This window comes from Manihot esculenta, chromosome 10 (assembly GCF_001659605.2).
Source record: "Manihot esculenta cultivar AM560-2 chromosome 10, M.esculenta_v8, whole genome shotgun sequence".
Classification (NCBI taxonomy): domain Eukaryota; kingdom Viridiplantae; phylum Streptophyta; class Magnoliopsida; order Malpighiales; family Euphorbiaceae; genus Manihot; species Manihot esculenta.
In genome coordinates this window covers 20,795,308-20,815,842 of record NC_035170.2, presented here as the reverse complement: position 1 = coordinate 20,815,842, position 20,535 = coordinate 20,795,308, and the positions used below count along the sequence as shown (strand labels likewise).

General features: G+C 34.7%; 1 protein-coding gene across 1 annotated transcript; it reads left to right on the top strand.

The window, feature by feature from the left end:
• Window positions 1–5,938: 5,938 nt before the first annotated feature.
• LOC110623924 (ADP-ribosylation factor-like protein 8a) lies at window positions 5,939–10,083 on the top strand. The gene is made up of 6 exons (XM_021768945.2): window positions 5,939–6,128; window positions 7,878–7,959; window positions 8,066–8,098; window positions 8,238–8,359; window positions 9,392–9,553; window positions 9,675–10,083. The coding sequence occupies exons 1-6, from the start codon at window positions 6,091–6,093 to the stop codon at window positions 9,790–9,792; spliced, it is 555 nt and encodes a 184-aa protein (XP_021624637.1). The 5' UTR covers window positions 5,939–6,090; the 3' UTR covers window positions 9,793–10,083.
• The last annotated feature ends 10,452 nt before the right edge of the window (window positions 10,084–20,535 follow it).

Below are 20,535 nucleotides of genomic sequence, written 5' to 3'. Positions count from 1 at the left end.
ATGAGTTCACAGTGTTCTGTGATGCATCCCGAGTGGGATTAGGTTGTGTGTTAATGCAGAATGACAGAGTGATAGCTTATGCTTCGAGACAGCTGAAGAAGCACGAGCTGAACTACCCGACACACGATCTGGAGATGGCCGTTGTTATCTTTGCACTTAAGATGTGGAGGCATTACCTCTATGGGGTAAAGTGTGAGATCTGTACGGATCATAAGAGCCTGCAGCATATCTTGAGTCAGAGAGAGTTAAACTTAAGGCAGAGACTGTGGGTAGAATTGCTTAGTGATTACGATTGTAAGATCCACTATCATCCGGGTAAGGCTAATGTTGTAGCTGATGCCTTAAGCCGGAAGTCACTTGGCAGTTTATCCCACATTGCAATAGAGAGAAGACCAGTGGTGAAGGACTTTTACAGACTCATGGATGAAGGGCTACAGTTGCAGTTATCTGGTACAGGTGCTTTGATTGCACAGATGAGAGTTACATCAGTGTTTCTAGAGCAAGTGGCTCTGAAACAGCACGAAGATCCTGAGTTAGTAAAGATTGCCAGGACTGTTCAGTCTGGCAACAGTGCAGAGTTCAGATTTGATAGTGAGGGGATTCTTCATCACGGTAAGAGAGTATGTGTACCAGATGATAGCAGTTTGAAGGAAGACATTATGAGGGAAGCTCATAGTGCGAGGTATAGCGTTCACCCTGGAGCCACCAAGATGTATCAAGACTTGAGAAAGGTGTATTGGTGGCCAGCAATGAAGAGGGAAGTGGCACAGTTTGTGTCAGCCTGCGAGACATGTCAAAGGGTGAAACTAGAACACCAGAAGCCGGCTGGAATGCTGAACCCACTACCGATTCCAGAGTGGAAATGGGAGAATATCGCTATGGATTTTGTAGTGGGGTTACCGGCGACGTCCAACAGGCTAGACTCCATATGGGTGATTGTGGATAGACTCACTAAATCTGCCCACTTCATTCCAGTCAGGAGTAACTATTCTGTGGACAAGCTAGCGCAGGTCTATGTAGAAGAGATAGTCAAGCTACATGGAGTTCCAGTGTCGATAGTATCAGATAGAGGACCGCAGTTCACCTCCAGGTTTTGGCGGAGTCTGCAAGCTGCTATGGGTACAAGATTGGATTTCAGCACTGCTTTCCATCCACAGACAGACGGTCAGTCAGAGAGGACCATCCAGACCATAGAAGATATGCTGAGAATGTGTGTGTTAGACTTTGGCGGTTCTTGGAGGCAGCATCCACCTCTGGTGGAGTTTGCCTACAACAACAGCCATCATGCTAGCATAGGGATGGCTCCTTATGAAGCTCTGTATGGGAGGAAGTGCAGAACAACTGTTTGCTGGGAAGAGGTAGGAGAGAAGGCTCTTGCAGGGCCAGAGTTAGTTGAGATTACCAGCAAGTTAGTGCCTATCATCAGAGAGAGGATCAGAACAGCTGTGAGCAGGCAGAAAAGCTATGCAGACATCCGTAGGAAGCAGATAGAGTTCCAGGAGGGGGATATGGTATTGCTAAAAGTGTCTCCAATGAAGGGAGTGGTTCGCTTTGGAAAGAAGGGTAAATTGGCTCCACGGTACATAGGTCCCTTTGAGATCTTGCAGAAAATCGGGCCTGTGTCGTATAAGCTGGATTTACCTGCAGCGATGGAACGAGTTCACCCGGTATTTCATGTTTCTATGTTGAGAAAGTTTGTGTCAGATCCAGAGAAGGTTCTTAGTGAGCCTGAGGTGGAAATCTTAAGCGATCTCACCTATGTCGAGCAGCCAGTGCGGATCATTGACACCCAGATTCGAAAGTTGCGGAACAAGGAGATACCAATGGTGAAAGTCCTGTGGAACCACCATAATCTAGAAGAGTGTACCTGGGAGACACGGGAGTCGATGCTCCAGCAATACCCATATCTGTTTTGAGGTTAGTTATAGCTTTTTTTTCCCCTTTTCTATGTATTTTATGTGTTTAGTTGTTTGAGGAACATTCGGGGACGAATGTTCTTAAGGGGGGAAGAATGTAATACCCGGCTCGAGTCCGGCCTCGGACTTCCTGTCGTCTGGTGGAATCTCGGGTGTCGGAACCCTCGAGAAGGGTAAGACATATGTTTTCAGGTGTGTTTTCAAGAGTTTTGAATGTTTTTAAGTGTGAAAGGAAATGAGTTTTGCAAGAAAAGCAATAAGGGAGAAATGCAAAGGTTCGGCCGCCGAAGGTCACTTTCGGCCGCCGAACATTGCATGGTTTCGGATTCACATTCGTCTGCCGAAGGTGGTCTGGCCAGCCACCTATTTAAGGGCCAAAGGTCGGTGGAAGGAGGATATTTCTCCTCCACTTGCAGCCAGAGGTGAGTTCAAGCCTCTCCCAAGTTGACTTTCATGTTTTCCATGTTTTTCACCAAATCTTTCAAGGGTTTTAAGAGTTTTGGTGTGTTTTGAAGGTTTTGCGCAAAACTAGCAAGTTTTGAAGCTTGGGGCTTTGAGAGAGGATTCCTCCATATCTCCACGTTAGGATCCTTCATCCTCAAGTTCCTTAAGAGGTAAGTGAAGATCCTGAGCTTCTTTGATGATTTTTGAAGGTTTCATGAAGGTTGTGTGGGTAGTATGCATGTTTAGGTTTAGGTGAGGTTTTTGGTGATCTTTGGTGTTCAAGCATGTTTGCGTGTTATGTGCTATGTTTGTTTGGGGTTTTAGGTTAGTTTTAGACCCCTTTGTGCAGATCTAGGTGTATATGCTAGTTGGGAGTAGTTGATATGCATGTTGAGAGGAGTTGGGGAAAAGGTTGCATGAAACAGAGCAGGGTTCTGCCCGTTAGGCAAAACCAGGTTCGGCCGCCGAAGGAAGGTTCGACCGCCGAACCCGTTGGGGAGGCAGTTTCGGCTGCCAAAGCTTGCCCCCGAAACTTGGGACTTTCGTCTCTGGAGGCAAGGTTCGGCCGCCGAAAATGCCGCCGAAGGTTGAGTTTCGTCTCTGGACGAGACTTTCGGCTGCCGAAGGTGCCGCCGAACATGCATGAGTTTCGTCTCTGGAGAGGGGTTTCGGCCGCCGAACCTGCCGCCGAAAGTGCCCTGTCCAGCTTTCTTTTGCATGTTTTATGTGATTGTTTGGGGAGTTTGTAGAGGGTTTTTAGGGAGGTTCTTAGAGATGTTCGTGAGGTCGTTTGGTCCCTCATTTGAGTCCACCTGTGTAGGTACGGACCAGAGGAATCAGGGAGGTCAGCAGTGAGTCCAGTTTCAAAACCTGCAGAGTCAGTTCAGAGTCAACCCAAGGTGAGTGGAACGGAACTTAATGTTTGAATATGAGAAATGACTATTTTATCATGCTTCATGCATCATGAATATGCTATAGGGTGAGTGCATTAGTGGACACGAATATGCTGCATTGCATTTATCCTTGTACTTGGCATTGCTCCTTGTACATTGTTTCTATGCCTGTATGGACATAGTACGGATTCAATAGCCCTCGAAGGAAAGACCTGGAACAGCCCTACGGGGACCAGGCACAAAGACTTGGAATAGCCCTAAGGGGACCAGGCACATGGTACTTTGGTACCCCAGATGAGATGCAGTCCTAAAAGCTCCTTTGTGGGCTGGACCCAGATAGAGGGAGTGTTGATCCGTCCATACTGAGATGGTGTGATTACTTGTGATGTGATACCTTTCATGAGAGCATGTTTTATCACCTGTTCTTTATTACTGTTCTACTCACTGGGCTATAGTAGCTCATCCCTCTCCCCTAACTCCAGTTGTGCAGGTTCCGAGATCAGAGGGAAGTCAGCAGGGTACAGGAAGAGTATATAGTTTGTAATAGCTAGTGTAGACATGCATATGGAAAGAGATAATGTACAATGTAGAGACTTGTGTTTGACTTAGATGTGTTGTAATCCCTTGTTGTAGACACATGATCAGTTTATGTATGTTTCTTTTCTTGTTCACCTTGATGAGAAAACCAGGCTTCATATGATGAGTATATCCGCCTTGAGTGGGGATAGCAGAGATATAGTGCATGCACAGGTTAAGCCCTGGAGAAAAGAAACGTTGAAATGTTTTGTTTTAACAAGAAAATGTATGATCATGTATGGGATTTCACAGGTACACAGACAGTATAGCAGGCTTACTACGGGTCCCGGCGACCTTAAGTCGATCTGGATCCTAGTGCCGGTAGCAGTTCGGTTTCCGGGCTGTTACAGGGCCATTAGAGGAGGAGTTGGAGGTTGAACTTCCACCAGAAAAAGAGGAAGAAGTATTTCTATTCATTACTATAAAAGAAAAAGCGAATAGGAGTTACCTTGAAACAAGGAAGTGTGGATGGAAAAGACAAGTGGTCGAGTCTTTTCTAAAGTGCAAATGACGGTTGTGAGAAAAAGTGGTATTCAGAGGATAAGAAGGATTTTTTTATGACGGTTTTGATGGCAAGCTTTGAATATGGCTCGAGGAACCAGACAATCATCATTTATGATCAGGAGCAAGCAAAGCAACGTAGGCATGGGAGGCCAATCTAGACGTGCCACGTGCTCGAGATCGTGAAGACAAATGTCACCTTCGAATCTTAAGAATCAAAGATTAGCAAGAAGACTTCTGATGTAATACAACAATCACCCAAAGTAAGTTATGAGCTGTCACCATAAGACAGGATCATATGGCAATGGTTTAATTAGGTGGTATGCAGTCCCATTCATGAAAAAGAAGACCCGGACACTGCAAGTCTGAACTTTTTATCAATACTCGTCCTCTCAACTATAAGGTGAGACACCATAGGAAGTTACCATTAGAGAATGCAATCCAGTAGATCTCATTACACCTATAATCGCAGGATCCATTATCTACTAGTCGGTATTTAGTCAAATTTCCAGGAGATTTGATAACCAACTCTATCTTCTTACAGTATAAAATCTTATGAACACAGAGATCAAGGTATATATTCTTACACAACTACTCTTGAGTTCAAAGTAATTTATTACACTCGCCTTTTTTTTTCAGTTTACTGACTTGAGCGTCAGAGTGACTACCATAGGCACTAATCATCTCGCTTTTTTTTTTTATATAAATTAACCAATTGCAACACAGTTTCGTTTTAGTCAAATCACTAACATAATATCATTAGTGATAAATAATGCAAGTTCATTTCTCAAAAAATAGTTATTTAATTATTATTTTTAAAATTTTAATTAAAATATTTTAATATTTTGTAAAATTTATTTCTTAACTTATTTTATAAATATTTTTTTAAATAAAATATGAGTAAATTTATTTTGAATTTAGTTAAAGAGATTCAATTACATAAAAAAATTTAAAATTATAGAAAATAAATAATATAAATAAATAAAATTATATGAATTAAACACTATAAAATTTTAAAATTCAAACGAGTTGGTCAACTCTTTTTATAAAAAAAAGTATTTTTTAAAAAAAATTAAAAATTTAATTTTTAAAAGAAATTTATTTTAATTAAATCTTAAAAAAAAAAGATAATATTTATTTTTAATTGAATACAAGCAACTTGTCATGAATGGCCTGTTTCACTAAATAGGAACAAACTGACCGTAAATCCTTTTAAAAGAAAAATAAAATAAAATAAAATATAGGAGGACCAATCATTTACTTGCACGTGTTATTGTGGGGCCATGAATCGACAACCTGGAGATTGCAACTGCCAACTGAGGAAACTGGACTGGACATCACCTCAAGCGATAAACAAGGACAAAATAAATATCCACATCCTTTTCACCCACTGAAACCGATGTCGTTTCATCCTTTGAGGATCCGCTTTTTCCTACATTTATCTCTAGCGCGTGTAATTCCTTTCCCCAATAAAATCCTCACAGCTGCAACGCAGAAACCACTACTATTGGCTCAGATTGGCCACGATCTTTATCAGGCGCGTGAGTTTTAAAACATTCTTTATTCTGTCCTACTCGGATTTTCATCACCTTTGGCATTTGGATTTCGATTTTAAATGGCGAGGGAATTGAATTCAATTATTGAGAAGAAAAAGGCCCTCAAAAAGTCTGATTTTCTCGTCCATAGATCGATCTCTTTTTTGGGTTTGAATCGAAAACCTCGGTTCTTGTTCATTTCATTGAAATTGAATAAATAGAAAGATGGGATTATGGGAAGCTTTTCTCAATTGGCTGCGAAGGTAATGTATATTTTTTTTGCCTTGGTAGTTGTTTATTTGGATTCCTACAAAATTTGGAATTATTTTAAGCTCTTATTATTGTTTGGAAGAGAGAAGTTTATGAATTGCAGATGAAGGCCATTACTAATCATAATAAAGGTCATGCATGGGATTCTTGATCTATTTTGAGTTTCTTTCACATTTTCTTTTATTTCATTTTCCCTCGGCGAAACCTAAAATTGCATATTTTGATAGTTAAATCTTGGGTTTGGTGGAAAGAAATCTTTTTGTTAATGGGAACGCATGGAAGAAGATAGGAAACTTTGAGTTCATGTTTTAATGCTATGTAAATTTGTCTAACTGGAGTTTGAACTTGGTTTATCTGATTGCATCCTTTTTGTTTTAATTATCCCTAAAGAGAGAGAGAGCTATCAGTCTAAGTTCAGCAAGGTGATGGATTTTTATTGAAACAAGGAAAATTCTTTGAATCTTCGTGAGAATTTGATAGGCTGATCTTTTAAATGGGTTGTTCAGCTGCATGGTTGCTAGGTTGATTTGGTTTGAATCTGATTTTATCAACGTTAAATCAATTAATCATTATCGTTTGATAATGATGGCATATTCTCATCTGAGTAGTAATGACTAATGATGGCGGTGGCAATGGGAACAAGGTGGAAGTTAGCAGGATATTTTGTAATATCGCGGCAAATATTGTTGCATGGCAGTGGTGGTAAGTTGGTGGGAATGTACAATGTAAAACAAGTAGGTTATTGTCATCCCAGAATCTTTAGCACAGCTTCTGGAAGTTCTGTAAGTTTTGTGGTCCTATGGAATGGAGCTAGGACCACCTTCATAGGTTCAAATGTAACATCCATACAATTGTTCTGCAATTTGAAGAATTTTGGCACATTTGAAGCCACTGATATTTTATTAGTGTCCTTGAGAGGATAGCCTACTGGTTAAAACTACGGATTCTGATTTGGGGTCTCAACTTCAAAGTTCAGACACTTGTGACGGGATAGGAGATTTATGGAGTGACGGCTATCCCCTTGTGATTTGTGAAGTTCAAAACCAGATTAGGTCCTAATAGACAAGGGAGAAAATCTAATGCTCTTGTATGGAAGTGTGATAAGTTGGTAGGGGAAGGATGGAAGGAGAAGGGGAAGGGTGAGATGTAAGATGATCTAGTGGCATTAGAGGTTTTATTGGTTTGGATATTGATGCAGACTTGAAGTTAACAGAAATGGTTGGCAAAAAGGAATCCATTAGCAAGATAAGGCTTAGTTATTGTTGTTGTTTACCTTGAAAGTTTACATAGATTATGTGTTTATATACAGTGGGGTTCCGCATCATACAGTTTGTGTCAAAAGCGAAGAAAGTCTTAGGTGGCTCATTTGGAGTTGAAACAATTAATTTTTCATTCATTCTTTGGCAGTTGGTATTTTGGTCTTTCTATTGACACACTGCTGTATGGTGAGAGTAAAGTGGAAAAGAATTTCTGTTTTAGACTGCAACTTTGAAAATAGGAGTGTGAATATTTGAAAAAGCTCAATTTGTACAGTTGATCTTTGCTGGGTTTACGGATAATTGAAATAATTGGAAGGCTCAAGTTTTTTGCACCGCTTATTAAGGAGTTCCAACTGCTGCAGGGGTTAGAAATGATTGAACGCATTGTTGCAACTTTCTTTCATGGAAGTATTTGATTGGAATGACTCATGCATGTAACTGAATATATCAATTAACCTCTTTTTACCTGTTTCCTGATTGTAGTCTCTTTTTCAAGCAAGAAATGGAGTTGTCTCTGATAGGACTTCAGAATGCTGGGAAAACATCACTCGTAAATGTTATTGCAGTAAGTGGAAAAGTTTGGTTATGTACATGTTTATATGTTTTTCTTCTCTTTTGGTTTTTGTTTTGGTTCTGATGGCAGAATTTCTTATCCTGGTTCTTGTTTCTAGACTGGTGGATATAGTGAAGACATGATCCCAACAGTGAGTGCTCTTCTTAGAAGAACATCTTTACCCTTGGGAGAAATACCATCCGAGTATTTCTCATTTGTATACATCGTCATCTTTATTTGTGGTTTGATTAATTTATGCACATGTAATCACATCAATTCTTTTACTACAGGTAGGATTTAATATGAGGAAGGTAACAAAAGGGAATGTCACAATAAAGTTGTGGGATCTTGGTGGTCAACCAAGGTTTCGCAGCATGTGGGAGAGATACTGCCGTGCAGTTTCAGCTATTGTGTATGTATTATGCATGACCCTGTCTACAAACTTAAAAGATGCTTTTTTCAAAATAGTAGGAAAAACCTAGGATGTTTTCATTGTACAGTGCCATTTATATGTGCATTTCTTTGGTTCTTTTTGCTCTTTTTTCTGTTGTTGCTGAATTTCATTGGTTCAAATCATGATCAAAACTTATCATGTTCTAGTATATTTTTCTTTTCATTACGGCTTGTTTTACTTTATTTTGTTGATAATTAATTTATTTTTGAACTTGTTTTTGGATTATTGTAAATCTTATCTGTCTTCATCTTCTTTCTTTGCTTCATGTTCCTCCTCTTTGTTTTGCATTCAGCATTTGTACCATTGCTGCCCCCTAAATCCAATTGACGCATTTTTTATGCTCTTCAAATTGCAATCATTTTTAGTTTCACCCTCTTGCTTCTTTTGAACTCAGATTTTATAGTTTCAAATTTTAGGCTCTATAATTTTTCCCCTATTCTGGCCTCCAGTCAGTGTTCCACAGACCAATGTCTTGATGTATCATTGGCTTATCCAATAGTTTGCTGCTCCTTATTTGCATGCCCATTTCTGATGAGCTATTCTGGCCCCTAATGTACACTGAGATCCTTGGGCTTATCCAGTTGTTTGCTGCTAGTTATTTTACAAAGGCAGTTTCTGATGTGCTAGGCAGCTAGCAGTGAAATTGACACTGAAATTGGATGCTAAGTAATATATTAATGTAGTCAACTTACTGTTATCTTTTTAGGATTATCCCAGCTAGTAGGTTGCATTTGCTAATTCACCTTTTCTTCTGATGTTGATGTTATTCCTTCTTATCTGAAAGAAATTAGTTAAGCACTGACATCCATTTTATGTCATTTATTTCCAAATTTTCGTACACCTGAATTTATAGGGAGTCTTAGGCAGTTGGAAACTGGATAGTGATTCTCTTTGCTCAGTGTACACGTTCGTGATCTGTATTTGGATAAAATATTCTCATGCTACATGTTGTTTAGAAAACAAGCTCAATAACTTTGGATGTGTGCGCAGATATGTTGTGGATGCTGCTGATTTTGATAATTTATCTGTTTCAAGAAGTGAACTTCATGACCTTTTGAGTAAGCCCTCTTTGAACGGCATTCCCTTGCTGGTGCTGGGGAATAAAATTGACAAATCAGGAGCTTTGTCTAAACAAGACTTCACAGAACAAATGTAAGCGACTTCTACAAATCCTAAGCATAATGCACGTGAAATCCATTTGACATTTTTCCATTTCTCTTATCAAATTTCACAGCATTTTGATGTCAACCACCTTTTTAAAAATATTGTGCAGGGGGCTCAAATCAATTACTGACAGAGAAGTGTGTTGCTTCATGATATCATGCAAAAACTGCACCAACATTGATACTGTTATAGATTGGCTAGTAAAGCATTCGAAATCAAAGAATTGAGTCAGTGTGACAATTTTAAATAGCTGAATTTTCAGCTTTGTTGAAGTGGGAATCTACTATGTCTAACCGGGTTTTACATTGATGTCTGACCATCATCTTCATTTTTCTGCATGGCTTTAATATGTACCAGTAATTTTGTTTGGGTTGACATCCAGGTTTTGATGACATTCTTGTTGGGGTTGGGTTGGGTTGCAAACTGCAAACCGGTTTGATTTTTTTGTGTACAGATATTAAATTTGTGATTAATTTGCTACATATATTGTGGTTTTGAGTGAAATAATGTTTTTTTTTTATGAAATGTAAGTGTGGGTTTTAATAACTTATGTTTTAGATAAATTTTTTATCCATATTATCTCTCACTTTGAGAATTTTAAGGTAACATTAATTATTATTTTCAAAATATACCCTCATTAGTTTTTAAGTAATTTAGTATTAATATATAAAAATTTTTATAATATAGAAAAATTTACTAACTAATTTTTTAATTTTAAAAATATATTAAAGTATTTATGATATTTTAAAAATTTTACTAATTATTCTCTTTATTAACTTTATTAAATATCGATAAAAGTTTAAGAATACTCTCAATTAGACGAATTAATTAGTTCACTCTTTATAAAATTGATAGACTAAGTAATAAATTTTTTCATATTATAAAAAATTAAATAATAAAATATTTAATATCTAAAATTAAAAATTGACCGATTAATAGATTTTTTAATTAATTTTTTTATATTTTATATAGAATAATTAATTTTTTTATATTTTATATAGAATAATTAATTTTTTTATATATTTAAAATAGATAAAAAAATATAATTTATATTAGTGTGTTAAATTAAATTTTAATAATAATCAGAATAATTTATTTATTATTTTTATTATTTTCTATACATTTCTTTATTCTAAAAATTTTTAACATAATATTTTAATTTATTAATATTAATTATTTTTAACATGATTTTATTTTGTTTATACTTAAATTTTAGATGATCTTATTAATATGGAAAAAAATAATAATAATTAATGCATAAACGATTTTTATGGATAATTTGTAATTTTTTTAAAAAAATAAAATTATTAGATTTTATTATTAGTTGGATTATATAATTTAAAAATAAATTCAATTAATTAAAAATATTCATATTAGCTAATTTTAAAATAAATATTTTATTTTTTAAAAAATATTATATTTTGTTATAAATTATATTTTTATATATTTTATATTTGCCTTATTATAAATTTTATAACAATTTAGTTTTTATAGAGAATAAAAATTGATATAATTATATTTAAAGTTAATATATTTAAACATTCATTTAAAAAAGAGAATAATCTTATAATTTATTTTATATTAATGCTTATATTTTATCTTCTATTCTTTATAATATTAATAATTATTTAAAAATTATTTTATATAAAAAATAAAAAAAAATACTTTTTAGTCTTTAAAGTATAGCATAAGTAACGGATTTGTTCCTCTATTTTTAAAACCAACACTTTCGTTCTAAAATTTAATTCCGTTAAAATCCAAGGTTTTTCTGTAAAAAAATTTTATTAAGTCAATGATTTAGTCAAATAAAGATAATAAATATAATACCCTTATCAATAATAAAATAAAAAAATTATTATTTAGTTTTTATAGTATGAAAAAAATTCTCTATTTAGTCCCTTAATTTTGAAAAATATATTAAAATATTTCTGATATTTTAAAAAGTCTACTATTTAGTTTTTTTATTAATTTTATCACTAAAAATTTTACTATTTAGTCCCTATAATTTAGAAAAAAATTATTAGTTGGTCCCTCAAATTATTAAAAAGTTTACTAATTAGTCCCTTCATATCAAGGGTAGTTTAGGTTTTTTTTAATATTTAATAATTAAAATTAACGGAAAGACTAACTAATAAACTTTTTAAAATATTATAGACATTTTAATGAATTTTTCAAATGGCGAGCATTACAATTTTTATTTGTTTATAGAGATTGAATTTGAGATTTTCTTCCTTAGATTTTGACTTGAATTCAAAAAATAGAGGAACAAATCTGTTAATTATGTAATATTTTAGGGACGAAAACATATTTTTTTCCATCAATGTTTTGAGAGAAGACCTATAAATTTGTAGGGATTAAATTTGAATGACTAAAATGTTGGGTTCTAAAAAGAGTAATTCGATCATTTTTCCTGTCACTAACGGTATTTTTGACTGAAAGATCTCTAATTTTAACGGAATTAAACCTCAGGATGAAAGTGTTGTATTGTGTTCTAAAAATAAAAAGATAAATCCGTTAATTACGCTATACGTCAAAGACTAAAAAATAATTTTTTAAAAAAATATATTAAATATAAATATATAAAAACTTCCGAGTTCATATAATGAATATTACACATAAAATGAATAGTAATAACGTACGATAGGTATGTTAACTGATACTAATAATTTTAAAGTACTAACCGAAAAAATTGTTGATTTTATTGTATTTTTATAACAATTTATTTAAAAGATTGATGGAAGATATTGTTATTTTTAAAAATAAAAAATTAATAAAAGAAGAGGAGGGAGGTTGTAAAATCAATGGAGGGAAAGACTTCTTACATTCCCTCCAAAATTTATTTAATGCATAATTATCGATCAAATTAATTGAAAATATTAATATTTTTTTTACATGTAAAAGAGGAATTTAACTCTTATAGAACTTTCTTAGGCCAACATGCTCCAGCACAATCAGCTTCCAACAATAATTTCACCATAGAGCACTAGGCTCCTCTACTAATCTCAACTCCAAAGGCTCGAGCACCGCTTCATTAGCTAGCCTGTCTCTAACATTGTTCCCCTCCCTGTAAATATTCTTGAAGACCACTTCCCATTGCCTTGTAAGCAAATCAACACATCTTGCTACAGGATTTATGATGCGAAAAGACCCCCTTGCCCCCTTTGAATGGAAGTAACTGCCACCTTAGAATCAGTTTGAACTTCAATTTTTCTCCACCCTCTATCCCAAGCTAACGTCAAACCATTATGAATGGCCCAAAACTCAGCCTCTAGAGCTGTACATGCACCCAAATTCTGCTTAAAACCACCTTGCCAAGACCCATGCTCTGATCGGAAAGCCTCCGCACACGCTGCACGTCCTGGCACACCTTTGACTGTTCCATCAGTATTAACCGCCACCCGTCCAGGTTGAGGCGCCTCCCAACCAATAAAAATCTGCCTTTTATACATCATTGTTGTGTTCCTCAACCTAACACAATTAGCCCAAGCCACCTGAATTTCTCTAGCCTTGGCCAAAACTCTTTCACAAGTTAATGAAGGATGCTAATCTATGGTATTAAAGACAACAAAATTCCGATATTTTCATAGCCACCAAATAGTAGAAGCAAATAAAGGACCCCAATCAAGCCCTTCTACTTGTTGACCATAGCAATTAAGCGTAATACTCCGCTAAACTCGGTGTTGGAATTTCCACTTTCCGATCGGAATCTCCATCGAAATTCGAAATTCCAAAATTGAAATCTTTAGAAGGGTAAAATAAAGTTTTCATAAAAATGAATTTGAAATTTTTGGAATCGTGTTTAAAAAAAAAAGAGTTTTAGAGGAATCTTAAGATTTGGCCGCTGAACCTTCAAGTTCGGCCGCCAAAGGTGACTTCTCCAGCCACCTATAAAAGGCTTTCAGCCTGAAAATGTGATAACTTTTTCTCCACTTTCGTGCAGAGGTGAGTTTCTACACCACCCTTGACGTTTTTGCTAAATTCCTTCTAATCCCTCAAAGAATTCATGAGTTTATTTTGTTGTCTAGAAGTTTGTTTTGTGTTTCAGAATCCTAGCTTTTGGGACCCTCGGAGCACATCTCTCCATCTCCAAAAACTCTCCCCTTACTTGCTGTCGCCTTAGTGTTCTTCAAGAGGTAAGTTTGATCTTCACTTCTTTTTTGTTTTCTAAAGGTTTCAGTAAGTTTTATAGGTGTTTAAGGGATTTGTTGATGCATGCAAATTAGTTTTTCTTTTAGTTGATAGGTTTGAGTTTAAAGTTGATAATGGATGTTTTCTATTGGGTTGTTGATAATGCATGTTGAGGATTAAGCTAGCTTCAGATGCCCTTATGCGTGTTGAGCGTGTACAAGTGTTTCTAAGCCATTGCATGTGAAAATCGGAACTTTTTAGTGGCTGTGAGTGTAAGGCAGAATCAGATTTTGCCTTGCTGGAGAATCCAGCACTCACAATGCCAAGCACGCACAAGCATCAAGGTTTCGTCAAGAATTCCTGACGAAGCCTTGACCAAAAGAAAAGTGTTCGACACTAATAATGCCGAACACTTTTCTTTTGCATGCAAATCCGCATGCAGAGCCACGCGGACCTGCATGCAGAGACCCAGGGAGACTTTGGCTTTTAAAGCCAAGTCTTCCTCCATCTCCTTTTTCCCCAATTTTCATCAGCAATCCTTCCTCTCTTCTCCTCTCCGGCATTCTTTCTTCTCTTCTCCCTCTCACACTTTGCTAAATGCCTCCTTCAACACACTATAATCTTCTCCTTCAACATTGTGATCTCCATTTTCAACTCTTTTCATTTTCTGAAGATACCACCATTATCACGTTTTTTTATAAACTGATTTTTATTTTTTTTAATCAATAATTTTTATTTTTAAATGTATATATATTTTCGTTACTTGATATATAAAAAAAATTATAAATTAAAATATTAAATATTAATAAAAAAATGTAAGGTATTTCAGATTAAGTAATATTATTAATATAATTTTTATGTAATTTTTATAATTTTAGAAACTTTATTAAATAAATTTTAAATTTTTAAAAATTAACTAATTAGTATTTTTATTTAAGAAATTAAATAGTTAATTTTTTTAAAAAGTTTTAACCGTAAATCAATTATTTAATTAAAAAAAATTATTTAATTATATTTTTATATCAATTTATCTATAAAATATATTTAAAAATTGAAATAAAGTTAAATGAACATAATCTACACCCTTAAATTTTTATAAATTAATTTCTGGAGAAACTTTTAAAATGATAGTTGAAAAATTATTTTTTTAAGAAAATATGATATTTTTAATTCAAATATTATAATAATATATGAATTGGTTATTATTAATTTTATTTTATGTTTAAGTGTTTTTAAATATTTTTTAATATTTAATAAAAATTAATATTTTAAAATAAATGTAATTGAAAATTTAATAAAGTTTAATATTTTTTAAAAAATAAAATAATTTAAATTCTTAAGATATTTCATCCGTCTAATTTTTTTAAATTATTTTTAAATTATTTTTTATTTTATTTTTATATTATAATAATTTATAAATTGATTAGTATTAATTTTATTTTATGTTTAAGTTTATTTAAATATTTTTTTATATTTAATATAATTTAATTTTATTAAAATAAATATAATTAAAAAGTTAATAAAATTTAATAATTTTTAAAAAATATAATAATTTAAATTCTTAAAATATTTAATCCATCTTAAATTTGTTATTTTAATAATATGAAAATTATTATTTATTTTATTTTTTGTATTATAATAATATATAAATTAATTAGTATTAATATTATTTTTTGTTTAGTCAACTTCTGGATGATGCTGATGAGGAAGTTGTACAGAGATTCACACGAATATATATTATGAGGGTCATTGGATCTATTTTTAGTGATATATCTGCTTCGCATGTGAACCTAAAGTTTTTACCTTTACTAGTCGATTTGGAGGAAGCTGGCAGTTATAGCTGCGGCTGGGCATGTCTGGCATGGTTGTACAGACAGTTATGTAAGGCGACAAATCTGAAAATTATGCAGATGGCTGATCTATTGTTCATACTTCAGATATGGGCATTGACCGTATTACAGCAGTATAGCCGACACTGTCTAATCGAGTACCATATCATGACACTCCACTAGGCAGCAGGTATGTAATATTATATTATTGTTATTTTTTTTAAATTTAATATTTAAAGAAATACTTGCTAATATAATATGTTGTGCATGTGGAGTAATGCCAGACAGATAACGGAGGTTGTCACCCACATACTAGTGAAGCTGCGTTATCAGCTTGATCGATTATTACCCGAGCAGGTAATATTGTTAAAAAAAATTAATAATTTAAAGGTACATTAATTTGTGTATAACAATTGAATGTTCATTTCAAGTAATTTGGGAGGCTTATATTGATGCCCTGATTGAGTTGCTCTCCGAATACTATCTCCAAGGACGAGAAATTTGGAGAGCTGTTGTCCCACTAGTCTGCTTTCATATTATAGAGTGGCATCAGCCGGATCGGATTATGCAACAGTTTAGTATGCAGCAACATATTCCTACTGAACCTCAACAACCTGCTGCACTCCATGATGTTGATTTGTGGAAAAGCGACACAAATTGAGCAAAAGTGCACTCTCATTGGATCGCGCGCTGGAACACCAGAGATAGAAGAATAATAACTGACCCGCCAGCAACAGAGCCACTCCATTTTCATTCAGAGTATATGGAGTGGTACCGTAGGGTATCCAGATGCTGGATTTCGGTTAAAGGAGTGGCATTGGGATCAGGGGTAAAAAATTTATTATTTTTATGTCATTTTCAATAATAACAGCATATTCTAAATAATATTATTAAATATATGTATTGCAGGAGGATGGTCTGGAGCATATGTACGCTATTGCTACCAACCCGACCACTGGAAGCATGACAGATATTTGCGACTTCATACAGTCTGTTTCTTTTTGTACGATGGAAGAGAGGCGGCAAACACAGTTGCCAGCTCCACATCCAGCACCTGCTACACCGCCTAGCATGGCTGACCCAGATGACCCACCTATTCTAGATTCAGTATCACGTCGTAGTAGGGGTAGGACTCGTGGTCATGCTAGGGGCCGTAGAAAGGATTACGCACAAGCAGCACAAGGTGAGAGGGATGTGCATCCAGTGTCTCTCCCGATACGGTATCATCAGTCACAAGCGGCACACGAAGATGCACCAAGTTCGTCTCATGTGCCACCCAGTTCATCGCAGGTGCCTTCTATGTTTTATCCTTCTCAAAGTCAGTTCATGGGATGGACGTCTGGACCGAATGCAATGCATTCATTTACGACCGGTGCTTATGGTGTACCATATACGCTAATAGGATCAATATTTCCTACATTTGCATCAGAGCATGAGCTTAAGCCTTCTACTTCTACGCAGTTTTACATGTCAGGCGGAACTACAGAGAATATGTTTGCAGGATATAATGCTGAATTAGGATATGGCCAGACTAGTGTCGGTCTGTTTGGTCAGTCCGATCCTTCTGCTGCTGAGGTGCAAAATCTAGATGTCAATGCGCCAACACATGATGATCTTGATCCTCAACAATTCCTAGCACCGGGACCATCGCAAGGTCGCTTACAGGGTCCACATGAGAGGAGACATAGATGATGTGGTACTGGTAATCATAACTGACTGTGAGTTGAATATGTTTGTAAAAAGTGTTTTAATTAAATTCTTTACATTATGTTTTTTTTTTATTTAGTTGAGCCTATTCCAAGATATTGATTGAATCTTATGATTCATTATCATTTTTGGCAATGCATGTGGTAATTAGACATAACATCTTTGGCGGACACTTGAGGAAGCTGGTACTAAGTTCATTCCACATGTAAAATTGGTGCGTGTAATTCACTTTAGTAGACTCCGTAATAAATTTACCGATGTACTATATATGAGTTTGTTACTCACAATATAATTTTGTTTGGGTTGATACAGATATGTTTCTAATCATATATTTCTACTTATGTGTAATGGTGGGGTCTCTAATTGTGAGTTGCTGAATTCAATAGTTCATTGTTGGTGATCTCATATTACGATTTGAATGGATTAATTGTGGCTATCTAAATATGTGTCGACTCCTTGATTTGCTTTTCCTCTCTAGGTTCATAGTGATTATTCAAGAGATGATATTGGTGTGAAGTTGGACAGGCCTGCTAATGATAGAATGAATTAGGATTAGACTGAGGTTGTCGGTCCAAACTTGTAATTTTCATATTTAGAAGCGCAATTATATGAGTGGTTTCTTAAATATTAAGTTGATTTTGTCATTTTTCCATGTGAATAACGTTAGTAATTTGCAACCTTATGCTTCATTATAATATTTGTTATGTTTTATGTTTGGATGGTTGCTTTGCTTATGTTTAGCATGGTTGCGACAGTGAATGCTTTTGAATGAATGGTTACCTTACAGACTTCCTTGCATGTGGATATGAGTTTGTTAATTGTTTAGATTGATCAATCAGAAAATTGGTTGTCCATTTGCTATTACAATTGCATATTCTTTGTGAGGAAATAGATTAAAATCTCAGTTATGTTTTAGCATCTTTTTATCTTTTTTAATTCACTTAGATTTTGGTTCAAAATGAAGTTGTTACAATTTCACTAATGAACCTATAGCCTTTTATTCACTAATAAAACAGTCTCAGTGTATACTGCTTGTTCAGATAACTAATAAAAAAAAAACTTAAATTTCAATCATTATTTCTTTATCTATTGATAACTAATTAAAAAAAAAATTGTGTGAGTTATAAAATAAGTTTAGTGAAATTGTAGACAACATAAAGAATGATAAAAATAATCTCAATTATTACACTTAATATTTAATTATGTTACAAATTCATATATAATTCTTATGTTATAAAAATAAACTAATTTATTAAAAATAACTTAATAATTAACTGAATTCTTTGCAATGCTCTATACATTTGTAATAAATAAAATGATCAATATTTATCTACTTGAATCCCCACCCATATAAGTTTTCTTATTGTGCCCCACCCTGCCATAAATGGAACAATGGACTCTAGACGTTTCTTTTATTTTGTTTGACCTCCAGTCCATCTCATTACCTATTCTAGAAGACCTCGGTTGTCCCTTCTTCTTTGTTCTAGAAATGTCAGGCACAAGAGGAAGTCCATCTGCTGCAGGCCAATAGTCAGGATGTCCAAGAGGATGGAATGCGTACGTGTAACATTGGATAGTGCGATCTAATTTATAATAGTCAGATACAAATTGTTCGTAGTCAATTGAATGTGACATGCATGCAGCAATAGCATGTGAACATGGTATTCTTATCTCCTGAAATTTGCTACATGTGCATGTTTGATCCATGAGTTTCACCACTTGCTTTTGCCTACCTTTGTAGTAATTATTTCGCAAACCATTGTCTGACTATTGAACCGTCTAACTCTATGTTCATTCGCTTTAATTGCGTTAGCACGCAGTGTTTCATTGCAAGACTGACTGAAAACATGACCCTTGCTTTGTTGATCCAAAAATGTTGTCTTCCGCGTGTCAAAATAATATACACACTGGAAAAATATTTTTTTCAACTATTGCCATTATAGGCAACGCCTAAAATCCTTTCATCATGCCATTTAGGGATTCAGCCATGTTTGTTGTCATCACGCCATACATTTGTCCACCATCGTGTGATCTCGTCCATTTCTCTAAATTTATCTTCACTGCCCAATCATATAATTCAGGGTGTACCTCCCGAATATTGTTCATTGCCTCGTAAAAATTTCTCTTCTGGTTTTCATTTGCTGATATGAATGACAAGTTCATCAAAGTAAAATTAGCATCAGACAAAAGTGACATTAAATTAAAAAAATAACGTAAACTTCGTATTAAAACATGACGCATACCTGCCCTGCACAATGCTTCCTTTATTGCTGCATTTTTTAATGTCTTGTTGTAATTACTCAAAACATGTTTGAAGTAGTAACGATTATGACCAGCTGGAGGTTGTTACCAATCTTTTTGCATCGCCTTAAGATTTCCAGTATGACGATCCAAAATTACACACAAGTCTTCTTGATTAGTCACAAAGATCCTTAAGCAATTCATAAACTACGACCAATTGTCACCATCCTCCGTATCAACAATGACAAAAGCTAATGGAAACAATTGATTATTTCCATCGAGTGCGGTTGCACACAGTATACACCCCGAGTATTTTCCATGTAGGAATGTCCCATCAATTGAGATTACAAGTCGATAATATTTAAATCCCTAATCGATTGCTTAAAAGCCCAAAACATACGGTCAAATACACGACACATCAGATTTAATCGCTCATTTATCCAATGTGTATTATCTTCAATCATGTATACTGTTTTTGGGTTAAAATGATGAAGAGCAGTCATGAATCTACACAAACGATTGTATGATTCATCCCAACCCCCATAAAGCCTTACAATTGCCTTCTGCTTTGCTTTCCATGTTTTTTGATAAGACGGCTCGTACCCAAATTTATCCCTCACTTCAGCTTGAAGGGCAGCAATTTTTATATGGGGTTGCTGTTCAATTAATGCAAAAATGAATGAACAAATGAAATTTTCATCCAATTGGATATGGTTTTTCATCAACTGAGGATTTGTACATGTGTGCAGCCCACTGTATCTCGTAATTTTCCATATATCCTCTCCTTCTTTCTTGGATGCTCGAAGCCTCCATGCACACCCACTATCTTTGTCTTTACACTTTATAGAATAAGTCTTCTCCCTTGTTTCATGGTAACAAAATTAATGATAATGTCTTAGGTGATATTCTTTTGCAGTCGTAACCATTGCATCTCTCGAAGAAAATACCATCCCAACTGAAAACTCTTTAGATGGATCCCAAAAGGAACGACCTTCTGGCTTATCATAAGGACCCACCCTAAGCAAATTGAAGTCTATTTCTGCGTATGGGGGAGGATGAACAACA

Bases quoted from the DNA above. Each gene is read 5' to 3' on its own strand.
- LOC110623924 (XM_021768945.2), top strand. From the start codon at position 6,091: ATGGGATTATGGGAAGCTTTTCTCAATTGGCTGCGAAG. The intron at 8,099-8,237 runs GTGAGTGCTCTT...CTTTTACTACAG, and splicing joins GTGAAGACATGATCCCAACA to GTAGGATTTAATATGAGGAA. The intron at 9,554-9,674 runs GTAAGCGACTTC...AATATTGTGCAG, and splicing joins CAAGACTTCACAGAACAAAT to GGGGCTCAAATCAATTACTG.